The 14127-nt window shown below is 36.7% G+C and overlaps 1 protein-coding gene across 1 annotated transcript; it reads left to right on the top strand.

Annotated features, from left to right (window-relative positions):
* The first annotated feature begins 11995 nt into the window (after positions 1-11995).
* Positions 11996-12427, top strand: LOC131161861 (uncharacterized). Its single transcript, XM_058117847.1, has one exon. It carries the CDS (start codon positions 11996-11998, stop codon positions 12425-12427), a length of 432 nt encoding a protein of 143 aa, XP_057973830.1.
* Positions 12428-14127: the final 1700 nt, after the last annotated feature.

The following is a 14127-nucleotide window of genomic DNA, read 5'->3' as shown; positions in this document are numbered from 1 at the left end:
GAGTAATTGTAAATTGTGATATTTTGGAGTGTAAAATATAATAATGTGTAATTTCTGAGAAAATATTGAAATGAGAATTACTGATGTGATTAGTGAAAAATAATGTAATATGGTATTATTATGTGAGTAGAAATGTTTTGCTTGGAAAATGAGATTTTGTGAAATACTGATATTGGAAAATAATGAAAAGTGGTATTTATTTGTGAGTGAAAATTATTTGCATGAGAAATGAGTTTGTACAAATTGTTGATATGAGTATTTTGGGAAAATGTGAAAATATGTGAAATATGATATATGATATTATGAGATGATGAAATGTGCACAGAAAATGATGAGATTATTTATATTGAACTGAATTGTGATATATTGGAATATAATTAATGAAATGCCATTACCGCATAATGATTGCGGGTATGTGGTGGTAAACCCTGTTGGATGGTTATGATATTGAGTATGGTACCGTTACGAGTGGTGTTAGTGCAACCACACGGACTCTTAGAGCGTGTGGCGTGACAGTCGACTGTGCCATTGTGTAGGGTTGTTGGGCCCCCTGAGTCCGGATCAGGGTATTAGACTAGCCAATCGTACTACAGACGCGATATGTGATATGATATTTGATCTAACCGGATCAGCCAACCGCGGTTAGATCCAGCCTTCAGGCCGCACAACCTTGACCATGAGGGGAAGCATGACGTATATAGAAAGATCCTCAGGGTGACCATGAGTTACAGACGCGATGTTGGTATTTGATACCGAGGATACTCATGAGCCGGAAAGTAAAGTGGAAATGAAAAGTGAAAGAATGATAAAATTGGCTAAAATGAGAAATGAAAGAAAGAATGGAAATTGAGAAATAAAGAATGATAAAATTGAAAAATGGAACAGTGTGAGTTAATAATATAAATAATTAAGGCGAAATGAAACTCTCCGCCTGAGGGCTTACTGAGAAAGGTGAGTGCCCTGATAGGTATCAGATGTGGCCATACGTGGTTGCATAACGTGTTAGGGCAGAGGGAAGCTACCTGTATGGGCGGGTAATCTTCCATATTCTTAGGAACTTCGTGGATAAATATGTGTTGGAAACTATTGAATTTGATAAATGATTTTAAAACTTATAGAAACTTGTGTTGTATATTTATACGATTATGAGACTGTGTATATCAGTGTTTTTCTTAGATGAAATGGTGATTTGAAAAGTAAAGTGTATTATAACTGTACTCATATGGCCACACACTGTAAATAATTTATTCCTTCTTACTAAGATGTGTCTCACCCAATTTATCTAAATGTTTTAGGGAACAAAGACCGACCAGGTGATAGAACTCCGTGATAGTAGGGAGCGGGAACCCTGGTACACAGGGTGAGTTTTGGACTAGGGGAGATCTAATTCCCCTAGAGTTGTGTAGTTATTTTTAGTGTGGGAAGGTAGTGTGAATATTTTTATGTATGTTGATGCTCTGAGTATTGTATTCTGACTGATGTGTATTGTCTTCCGCTGTTAGGTTGTATAATAAAATACTTTTTTACCCGGTACCCAATGCGGGCCGGGTCGTATGAATGATAGTAGGATTGTTGACGTGGTCGATTAGTGGATTTATGACGTGAATATTTATTTATTATTGAAAAAAAATTGTATGAAAATCGGGGCGTCACACTTCTTATTAACATAAAACTCTAAATTTTAATTTAACCGTAAGATGTACCTAATGGCATGTTTGGTACGTAGGAATGTAATGAGTCTATAATTAATTGAATTTGTCACTTAATTTTGTCATATTTTTCATTCAAATTTTCATTCCATTTGTTTCCTACCAAATTCTATTTTGTAAATTAAACCAAATATGACGAACGAACTTCTATGTATCGCATCGCCTTTTTTTTTTTTTTTTTTTTTTTTAAATTTCATTATTTAATTTTAATTCAAAAAAAAATGGAGAAAATTGATAAAACAAATTAGGAAAAATCAAGGAAAATTAAAGAAAAATCAGTTGATTATTTTAAATTTAATTTTATTATTATTTTTAGTTGATTTATCCTAGTAGGCCCACCAATATTAAGTGTCGCCTATGGGCTGTACAACCCTATCATGAGGGGTTAAATCATGACATATAACTATCGAGGGAAGTTTCTACAGTTATATATATATATATATATATATATATTTATCCAGATTTACAGAAAATAGCAGATATATCTATAGATACTAAAAGTATGATTAAATAGAAAGTTCATAAACAGTTATATTTTAAGCCACATAGGTGTGAGTTATACTGTATTATATTTTGCATGCTATTTTAGTTTCAGTAGATTAAAAGTATATTGTTCATATAAACTCAGTTGCCATACACTGGTAATAATATATTTCGTCTTAAACAATTTAATACATTTCAGGTGATCCAACTAGATGAGCAGATTAGGCTTGGACTTAACTTGTTGGAATTGGTGTGATCCCAAGAGGAGGGGTGAATTGGGTTTTAAAATTTTTTTGGCTAATTTAAACAATTCACCGATTCACCACAGTATCATATCCCATTCAACATATATACGTATATGTAAAGCGAGTTTAACAATAAAAGCAAACATACATGTGTGCAGTATCTTATTTAAATCAAATGTGTGCATGAAAATAATTTCGACGTCAAATAAACATTCATACACATACTGAAATTAAAGTGCAAGAATTTAAATAAGATAAAAAGAAAGACACCAGATTTGTTATCGAGGTTTGGCCAAACCAGCCTACATTCCCGCCTTGGGCTTACCCCCAAGGATTCCATTATACCTGCTCACTTAACCGGGCAGAGCAAAAGCCTTTTACATCCTCTCCTAACGGGGTGGGGAAAACCCCAGCTCAATTACTAGGTTGAGCCAAACTCGTTTCACTTGCGGGGCTAAGACATCCCAGTTCAATTCCTCGCTAAACCGAACCGGTCTCACTAAAGGGGCTAAGACTCCCCTGTTCAATTAACAAGCTGAACCGAACCGATCTCATTTGCGGGGCTGAGACTCCCCAGTTCAATTAATGGGATGAGCCGAACCGTTACAATAAAATCATTTTGTACATAAAATATGCTTCTAAAATACAAGCAGAGATGTACAACATTAAAATCTAATATGCATTCTCATATGATTTTGAAATGAAGCTCATGTAGAGTATGAGTTTTCTCTCAAAATATTTTTCAAATAAAACTTGAGAGTTTGGAAACTGATTTTCTTTTCTAAAATGATTGACCTTTATAAAATAGAAGGAGAAGCCTCTCAAGCAAGTATATATTAAATTGATATATGCTCAAGGCTCCCTTTTGTATAACCCAAAGAAATTCTCCAACAAATGTATGTCAAGATAAGAGTAGGAGAATATTAGGATTTTCTTCAAAATGATTAACCTTAGTAAAATTAATCCCAAGAAGACATTCAAGCAAAATATATGAGTAAGAATATTAGCCCAAGAATTCAAAACATTATTCACAATAAATTTCTCCAAAAAATATTTTTGCAAATAAAAGAATATGGGAGAAATTTAATCTTTGAAAACATGAAAAATAGAAAGACCTTCAAGCAATATACATATAGAGAATGTTATATGCTCAAGCCTCTTCAACTATAACCCCAAAAATAGTTTTCAAAAGAAGAGAATAGGAGACATTTTAATCTTTGAAAATATATCACAAATGAAAGAAGGCCATCAAGCAATATATATGTAAATGATATATGCTCAAGCCTCTTCACATAAAACCCCCAAGAATATTTTCTCCTAAAATGATTTTCAAATAAAAGAAGAGTAGGAGAAAAATGAGAATTTAAAGAAAAAATGGGGTATAGAAGTGTGGGAGATCAAAGAATGATAAACTAAATTAACAAAGAGATTCTCCAATAATTTTAAGTGTTTTAGGGTTGTATTTATAGGCAAAAACCCCTTGTGACCGTTATATAGCCGTTGGGACCTTAAAATATATATTTATTTTGAAAACTAACTATTTTTCGGCTGTTGGGACACTTTCTTGAGAAGGTTGGTTGACCAGGCTCAAGGTACGGTCGACTGAGGCTTGAAATCCACGAGTTTCGGTCGACCGTAGTGAAGGTTCGGTTGACCGGCTTCGACTTTTCTACGCTAACACTGTTCAATGTTTTGGTCATAACTTTTTCTATACAACTCCAACTTGAATATTCTTGATATCAATAGAAAGGTACGAAAAAATCCCACAACTTTCATGTTGAACACATTTTAAGATAATGAGTTTTGGTTTGAGAAAAATGCCTATCAATGAGATGGAAGAAACATGAAGGGATTTTTTCTCTTACGGACACATTTCAGTGTTTTGACCATAACTTTTTTTTTGTAATCCAATTTGGAAGTTATTGGTATCAAACTCAAGCTATGAGAAAATGCCACAATTTTCATGTTGAACATGGTTTGAGATGAGATCGAATTGAGTGAGAAAATTGCTTATTTCTAACATTCGGTCGACTAGCCGGTTGACCGACCCATTTGAAAATTTTAGTTTTTGCTTTCTTTTAACTTTAAAACCATTTAAAAACCTTTGTATAAGTTAGGCATTTTATGAAAAGAGTTTTTCATGTCATTTGGAGGTCCTATGGTCAATCTAAGGTTAGGTAGAGCTTCAATTTTAAATCATGTAAGATGCATGCACATTCAACCCAAATTACTATTACAATCCAGAAAATAAATAAAGTCTTCGTGTCTTCTGCTCCTCAATGCTCCATGGAATATGCCGATTGGTGTTCTTCTCAGTGCTCTTTACGACTTCCATTTTACATTCATCACTTGTGCTTACAAAAATATAAACCTGTTCACACTCAGTTATACAAGTGGGGTACTGTGGTTTGTCATTATCAAAACAGGGACCAGACTCAAAAAGTCAACATAACCAGTGTTAAGTTTGTACAACCCTGTCATGAGGGGTTAAATTGTGACATACAACCATCTACGGAAGTTTCTATAATTATATATATTACAGAAAACAGAAGATATATCTATAGATACTTAAAGTATGATTAAATAAAAAGTTAAAAAACAATTGTAGTTAAAGCCACATAGGTGTGAGTTATACTGTATTATATTTTGCATGCTATTTCAGTTTCAGTAGATTAAAAGTATATTGTTCATATAAACTCAGTTGTCACATACTGGTAATAGCATATTTTGTCTTACTGAGAGTTGTGTCATCCCAGTAATTTAATACATTTCAAGTGATCTAGCTAGCTGAGTAGATCATGATCGACTAGCTGAGCAGATCAGAAGGGTAAGTGTATGCTGAGAGATGTATTTTTGTGTAGATACTAGTTGATCTAGTGGTGAATACTGGAGTAATGTATATATATGTTTTGAGAAAATACTAAATTCTGGTATTGTATTTATGGTTAAATGATTTTATATTTTCCGCTGCATAGGTGTATTGTCTTATGAATAGGGATTCCTCGATGCCCACTTTTGGACCGAGATGCTATAATAGATACTACAAGGGTATCAGAGTAATATAGTTTACAATTGATTAAAAAAATAGTATGAATTTTCGAGTCGTTACAATTTGGTGTTAGAGCCTAGGTTGCTAGGTTCTGTAAACTTTAGTGTATAGTGGAAAACAATACCAGAATATAGGAATAGAATTTTAGTAAGTTAATGTTGGAAAGTTCAAGTGAGAATTTCGGGTTCTATTCTATAGTCTGGAAGTCGGAACTTCGAGGTGGTTTCTGTGATTTTCCTGGGATAACGATTTCAGGAAAACTATAGTAAACTATTGTCGGTTTCTATTTCCATATGGTAGGACTAAACTTTAAATTAGTGATAGGTGGTATGATGATATCTTAGTTAGATTAATGTAAGAATAGCATTATGAGGTTCGGATTCTCAGAATAATATGGTCTTATTGCAGTATGGACCCTGGAGGTAGTAGTGTTCACGCTAGCGGTGATGACGGTATAGGGTCTTCTAGGATGGGTGGTGGGGATTCATATGCTATTTTGCGCAGCATAGCTTAGCAGGTTATGGCTGAGATTGCACGGAGCTCCAGGGAGTAGGGAGGCCTCTCTACAGGTCAGGGGTGTACGATAGAGAAGTTTACCAAGATGAACCCTCCAACATTTTCTGGAGGAGCTAATCCTGCAAGTGCTAAGAGCTGGATGTAAGAGATTGGGAAAGTATTAACAGTGCTCCACTGCACTGATGAGTAGAGGGTCTTCTATGCCATGTACAATTTGACAGGCAAGACCGAGAGATGGTGGATGACAATGAAATTATTGGAGGAGCAGAGACTTATACTAGTGTTTATGACCTGGAGCCGGTTTAGGGAGGTATTTTTCGACAAATATTTTCCCGCCACTATCAGAGAGGCTAAGGTAGTAGAATCTCTAAATTTGACTTAGGGAAATCTCATGGTCCAGCAATATACAGCTAAGTTCATCGAGCTATCACGTTTTTCTCCATACACTATGACAGATGAGATTAAGAAAGCAAGAATGTTTGAGAGGGGCTTAAGTAGGTAATTTTTAGATAGGTGGTGGTTTTAAAGGTGCAAGATTTCTCTGAGCTAGTAGACGAGGCTACAGTGGCAAAGAAGAATATACCGAGGGATATTGAGACACAAAGTTAGAGGAGGAGGCCCATACCTCTAGGCTTTTAGGCGAGTTCTACTTGGGGCTCATGGAGAAGAGACCAGTACAGTGGAGGCTAGTGGAAAATGATGAAACACTGTGGCTTCCAGGGCGAGCAGATTTATCCCACCTATCTTAGGTGTGGCCGGAGACATAAGGGAGAATGCTGTTTAGGAGAGAACGTCTGTTACCGATATGGAAGACCCGGTCATATTGTAACGACCTGCTTAATTAAATCGGGTTTTTTTTTATTTTTTATACTATGATAATCTACATGCTTTGATACCCTATTGAGAGAAGCCCATCCATAAATCTAAGCAGCAAGAAGTAGAAACTGAATAAACACATCCATATACGTTTATGTACAATACCAGAGTGCTAGTATATAATCTCAAAATATACATATATCACTGTTCCCAAAATAACCTCAAATGGTGAGGGCTATAAAAAAATGCTCCTGAAATGATACTCACTCTCTGTCAGGGCACTACAGACGCCCTTCTATTTGTGAGCCTGATCTGTTCGCTTACCTGGATCACCTGAGAAAATATTTCAACACTGGGATGAGCCAATGCTCAGTAAGAAGAAATATGCTATTACTAGTGTGTGGCAAATGAGCTACTATATATATATATATATATATATATATATATATATATCATGAAATCTATTTCATATAAACATGAATAACTGAGTACAAAAGTACAACACAAATAATAAAGTACACCACCCTTTTTCCATATTGCTTGACATATCAGTATTATGGTTATAATTCAATATACTTCTAATGTATATAAGTAGGATCCCCGTTTTTGTAAATCAATACGTAAGTAGTAGTAACTGAAACTGTTCCCTGCGGCTATTTGTGTCATGACTTGCCCCTCATGATGAGGTTGTGCGGCCCGTAGGCTGGATTTACCATAACTGGCCAACTAGGAATAAATCACTGAACTCCGTCAGTCGACCTGCCCACCTTAACCCATATCTGGATGGGGAGCCTAACCTCTTCAAGGGCCTAGGTGGTCGACTTTACCACGTATATCATAATAGGTGGTTGCACTCGTAAAGTAATATAATATCTGTAGCAACGGTACCATGCTTTGTAGCTGCAAGTCCAACAGAGTCTGATATCATATAATATATTTCTATACATAACTAACTGATTTACCATGATTTTGAAGTACTGAAATAACTATGATGCTGCATAACGTACTGAAATCTGAATATTTATAACATGAAACTGCATATTCGTAATACTGGAATTCGTATAATTATGGTACTGAGATTCATAAAATCATGGTATTGAAATCCATAAAATCATGATACTGAAGTTTGTATAACCATAATACTGAAATTCATAAAATTAGGAAACTAAATTTGTAAAACATATCCCTGTACCATATACATATTCACAAGCCACACCATACTAAATACATAATTTTCGTAATTAAATAAACTATATCATATTTTATGAAATGCCTAGCATAACATATTTCTCTTACCTTAACTTTGAAAAGTCCCTAGGAAATACAAGCCTAACACCCGCAGGGCCTTCTACAAAACACCCTGAAACCAACATATGCCAGAACATAACATTAGTATTTTTTCCGCCTATATCATTTCTTATAACTGTCAGGAAGTCAAAAACTGGATAAAAGACCTTACCCTAAATTTGGAATAAATTCCAACTCTATTTTCCTGATGATCTGCTCCGGCAGTTTCGCAGAGAACTCCGCCAGGAGTGTCATGGTAGCTTCGGATCATCTATTCGACGACTGGTGGGGTTGGAATTGAAGAGAGAAGGGAGAGGGAGTCGTAGAGAGAGAGAGAGAGAGAGAGAGAGAGAGAGAGAGAGAGAGAGAGAGAGAGAGCTCGGTGAAAAATGGTAAAAAATCCCAGGTTTCCACTATTTATAGGGTCAGGTTCGTCGATGAGACACGTCACCTCATCGACGAGCCCTTCACAAAATTCGTCGACGAGACCCTGTGTTCATCGACGAAATTCAGAGCAGTTCGAACCGTCTCTCGGTATTTTCTCGTCGATGAAGCCCTGTGTTCGTCGACGAAATTCTGAAGACCTTCGTCGATGAGACCCTGTGTTCTTCGATGAAGTTGGGCAATTTCCTGAAATTTTAATTATTTAATATTATCTCCAAAATGTAATGTCGTCGACGAAGTCTACGGCCTCCTTCTGTTTCTGTATCTATTTTCTCTCCCTCTTATTATTAAAATGCTATTATTCTTCGGGTCACTACACATATGGCATGATCATGTCAGGGACCGCCAATCCATATGCTAGCTTAGAGACCTTTCCGGGGAGGTTACCAGGCGCCCCGTGGAAGCCAGCAGAGGAACACAGCTCCGGCAGGAGTTTATGCATTAACGTCGAGAGATGCTGAGGTTGCCATAGACATTGTTACAAGTATTCTTATTGCTTTACCTTATAAAACTATTGTTTTATTTGATTCAGGTGCCACCCATTTCTTTGTATCATTGGGATATGTTCAATTATCTAGGGTTGAGGCACAGCTGTTAGATGTTAAATTGTCAGTAGCCATGCCGAATGGATCAGTAGTGAGGTATAGGAGGGTACTTAAAAGTTATCCAGTGTGCATTCAGGAGAAAGTATTACCAGCAGATCTCGTGGTGTTAGACATGCAGGAGTTCGGTGCGATATTGGGAATAGACTAGCTGGTAGCTAACTACGCCAGCATTGATTGCTATAAAAAATAAGTGATCTTCAAACCCACAGGTGAGCAGGAATTCAGATTCGTGGGATCACGTGTATGCACCTTGCCACAGTTAGTGTCGACCATTCAGGCGGGAGGCTGCTTTAGGGTGGTTGTCAGAGGTATGTTGCTTATATAAAGGAGATGCCAAAAGAAGAATTGAAACAAGTTGATATTCCAATAGTCAAAGAATTCCCAAATGTTTCTTCGGAAGAATTACCTAGGTTACCACTAGATCGAGAGATAGAATTTGCCATGGATTTATTATCAGGGTCAGAATCGATATCTAAAGCACCTTATAGGATGGTTCCAGTTGAATTAAAAGAACTGAAAGACCCGTAGTAGGATTTTTTGGATAAAGAATTTATTAGGCCTAGCGTGTCGCCTTAGGGAACACCAGTCTTATTTGTGAAGAAGAAATACAGGACTATGAGGATGTGCATTGATTATAGAGAGATAAATAAAGTGACAGTCAAAAATAAATATCCTCTTCCTATAATTGGTGATTTATTTAATAAACCCCAGGGGACTCAGGTCTACTTCATGATTGACCTTCAATCAGGATATCACTAGGTGAAAGTTAAAGCAGAAGACGTTTCGAAGACAGCTTTTTGAACCAGGAATAGGCATTACGAGTTCTTGGTAATATCGTTCGGTCTGACTAACGCACCTGCAGTGTTTATGGACTTAATGAATTTGGTGTTCCATCAGTACTTGGACTAGTTTGTTATGGTATTTATTGATGATATACTGGTCTACTCGAAGAGTTTTGAGGAACACGAGGATCATTTGAGGCTGGTACTATAAGTGTTGAGAGAAAAGAAACTGTTCGCCAAGTTCAAGAAATGTAAATTCTAGTTGATACAAGTTACTTTCCTTAGGCATGAGATTTATAGGGATGGTATATCAGTAGATTCGAGTAAAATAGAAGCAGTGGTGAATTGGGTGAGACTGGAAAATGTACAGGAGATCAAAAGCTTCCTAGGTATGGCAGGGTACTACCGGCGTTTTGTGGATGGTTTTTCCAAATTATCAGGTCCACTAACATGACTCACGAGAAAAAAATATGAGATTTGAGTGGACCGATGAGTGTGAGCAAAGCTTCCACGAATTGAAGCAGCAGTTGGTCATTGCATCAGTATTATCTATTTCATTAGGAGAGGATGGATTTTTTATATACAGTGACACTTCCTAGAAGGGACTCGGGTGTGTGTTGATGCAGTATGGGAGGGTTATTGCTTACGCTTCTTGGCAACTTAAAGAGTATTAAAAGAACTGCCCAGTACATGATTTAGAATTAGCTGCAGTGGTGTATGTCTTAAAGATATGGAGATATTATCTTTATGGTGGGAGATGCGAGATCTTCACTGACCATAAAATTTTAAAGTATTTCTTTACCCAGAAAGAAATGAATATGAGGCAGAGAAGATGATTGGAACTCATTAAAGATTATGATTGCACTATCAGTTACCACCTAAGGAAAGCAAATGTGCTGGTTGATGCTTTGAGCTAAAAATTAGTGGGAGCAGCATTGTTAGCAGTGGAGACTTAGCATTCGATTCAGATGGATTTGGAGAGGCTCGGTATGGAGTTAATAGAGAATGATCATCAGGAAGTTATTGCCAACCTAGTGTTACAACCTACCTTACAACAGAAGATTAAAGCTACTTAGAGAAATGACGCAGAATTGGTAGAGCTGATAGAAAAAGTGCAGGACATACAGGGGAAGGAGTTTAATATTTCAGATGATGGAACTCTGAGGTTCCGTACCAGGCTGTACATACCTGCAGATGTTGAGATTAGGAGAGCTATCCTAGAGGAAGCACACAAATCCCTTTACACAATGCATTATGGAGGCACTAAAATGTATCGGGACGTTTCGGGAATCCTTTTTGTGGAGCAGTATAAAGAGGGAGATAGTTGAATTTGTAGGGCAGTGTTTGACGTGCCAGAAGGTAAAGACTGAGCACCAGAGATCGGCGGGACAGTTGCAGCCACTTCACATACCTGAGTGGAAGTGAGATCATATATCAATTAATTTTGTTACAGGATTACCACAGGCATTGCATGGGCAGAACACTATTTGGGTGGTCGTAGATTTACTAATGAAGACTGCTCATTTTCTCTCTATTAAAGTCAACTACACTATGAATAGATTGGCAGAGTTATACATTCAGGAGATAGTTCGACCCCATGGTGTGCTAATATCCATAATTTCAGATCAAAACCCATGATTTACATCACGGTTTTGGAGGAGTTTGCAGGAAGCTTTGGGGGTCTTAATTATCATTTAGCATAGCCTTTCATCCTTAGACTGATGGGCATATAGAGAGGATGATCCAGATACTTAAGGATATGCTACGACCATGCATGCTGGATTTCGAGAGTAGTTGAACCTTGTATATGTTGTTAGTTGAGTTTGCGTATAATAATAGCTACTAGGCCAGCATTGGGATGGCACCATACGAGGCATTATATGGTAGAAGGTGCCATTCTCCACTATATTGGGATGAAATGGGTGAGAGGTGAGTTTTAGGACTAGAGTTAGTACAGTAGACATACGACAAAGTCCAACTAATTAAAGATAAAATCAGTGCAACTCAGAGTTGGCAGAAAAGTTACGCAGATACTTGCCACCGAAAGTTGGAGTTTGATATGGGAGATCACGTATTTTTGAGAGTAGCACCGCTTAGAGGAGCTATGAGATTTGAGAAAAAGGGTAAGCCGAGCCCTAGATTTATTGGCCCATTCAAGATACTTGAGAGAGTGGGTCCAGCTGCTTACAGGTTAGCTTTATTATCAGTTTTATCCAAGATTCACGACATGTTTCATGTTTCTATGCTAAGGAAATATGTCCAAGATCTTTCCCACGTGGTTAGCTATGAGGAGGTAAAGCTCAAAGATACTTTATCATATGACGAAACACCAGTACAGATTCTAGATAAAAAAGAACAGGAGTCGCGCACCAAGAAAATTCCACTAGTAGAAGTCCTGTGGAGGAATCGTGCAAAAGAGAAAACTTCATTGGAACTTGAGGAGGAGATACGACAGAAGTACCCACATTTGTTCAGTGGGGATCAGCACTAGTCAGAGAAAAAGAAGAGTGATATTTTAGATAAGGTAGGTTTTGTTTTGATTTCATTTTATACAGTGCAGGGTAATTGATGTATATGGTTGTATTTTAATTATAGGATGTAACTGGTTTTGCAAAAAATTTGGTTTGTTATTGTAATCTCCTGGAACCGTAAATGTAACCATGGTATTCCTCCACCATAAGTGAGGGTAAATAATAAAATAAGTAGTAAATTTTCCACAGAAGATGGTATATAGTACAGTTAGCAAATTTGGAGGAAGAAATTTTATAAGGAGGGGAGAATGTAGAGACTCGGAAGATTTAAATTATGGAAATTAATGATGGAAGAGAGTAAAGCAAAGAAAGGAAAGTAGAAAATAAGGAAAAATAAATTTTAAAGGGGAATCTATAGGGCTTCGTCGACGAGCACCCTAAGCTCGTCGACGAATTGCCTTCTTTGACTCGTCGATAAGGACACGTGTCTCGTCGATGAAGAAATACCGAGAGTAGGATTTCGGGACATTCAGGTTCGTTGAAAAATCCAAGGCCTTCGTTGACGAACTCCCTTCTTTGGTTCGTCTACGAGTACACGTGGCTCGTCGATGAAGCCTCATGGACAACTGCTTATATATAGCCAAAAATTGCATTTTCATTGAGGAAATTATTCTCATTTCTATTTCTCTCTTTAAAATTCGGTTTCCTCACCTTCTCTCTACGATTCTGGTCCCGTGTTTCCCCGTGTTGACGATTAGAAGCTACCACGTTGATCCTGGGGAGATTCTCTACAACTTAACCGAAGTAGAATTTTGGTTTAAGAAGTTTAGACAGCACCCCAAAATCAGGGTAAGTAGGTTATTTTAGGGTTTTTATGGTTATTAGGCTTTTACGAACCCAATATTTGTTTTAGATTAAAATATATTGAAGTTTGAGTTGATTAAACTCGGGTATTGTGATTTTAGGATTTGGGTTTCCAAACACCACAGACATGAGTTGAGGATCCCAACGGGTGTTTTCTCAAGAAGTCAGGTAACGCTGATAAATAACCAGTAGTTTAGAATTTTATGGATAAAGAAATATGTGAGCTCAAGGAAGGTGAGTATAATTACCATTCTGAGTTGGGTTGATTGAATTGAGGAAAGATATAATTTCAGGAATTTGAACTTCGAACGCCGCAGGGGTGTAGATTTTGAGCTTAGCAGGCTTCACATGAATCAAATAAGGGAAATATACTATACCAGTAAATCACATATTTTTTGTAACACCCCGACCCCGAGGGGCCTGGGATATTAACTTTTTACTACTGATTTACAGCGGAAGCAAATAAACTCAATTTTTATTACACCAGAGCACTAATCATCCATATTACACTCACTTATTTCAAAAGAAGAAAATTACACAAACGTAAATATCTGAAATCATACTAATATTTCTAGTAAATCTTTATTTTTCTAATCCCCACCCGCATGCTTGCTAAGCCTGATTTCCGACATGTCCTTCAGAGTTATCTGAAATAAAAATATGATTGGGGTGAGACGACGCTCAGTAAGTAAATAAGATTATTATTAGTGTGTGGCTAAAATGAGCTTTTAAAGAATTTCGTAAAACAATATTTAATACTATAACTTCAAGACTGCTTTTAGAATAAATATAAATTTAAAAATTTCTACATAAAACTTTTGTCATCAATTTCAACAGTAAATTTCTACAATCATAT

Source organism: Malania oleifera, chromosome 8, assembly GCF_029873635.1.
Source record: "Malania oleifera isolate guangnan ecotype guangnan chromosome 8, ASM2987363v1, whole genome shotgun sequence".
NCBI classification, from domain to species: Eukaryota; Viridiplantae; Streptophyta; class Magnoliopsida; order Santalales; family Ximeniaceae; genus Malania; species Malania oleifera.
The sequence above is the reverse complement of the archived record's forward strand: the minus strand, read 5'-3'. Positions and strand labels throughout refer to the sequence as shown.

What these genes read in the sequence shown, in the direction of transcription:
- LOC131161861 (XM_058117847.1), top strand. Translation starts at nt 11,996, where the DNA reads ATGGGAGATCACGTATTTTTGAGAGTAGCACCGCTTAGAGGAGCTATG.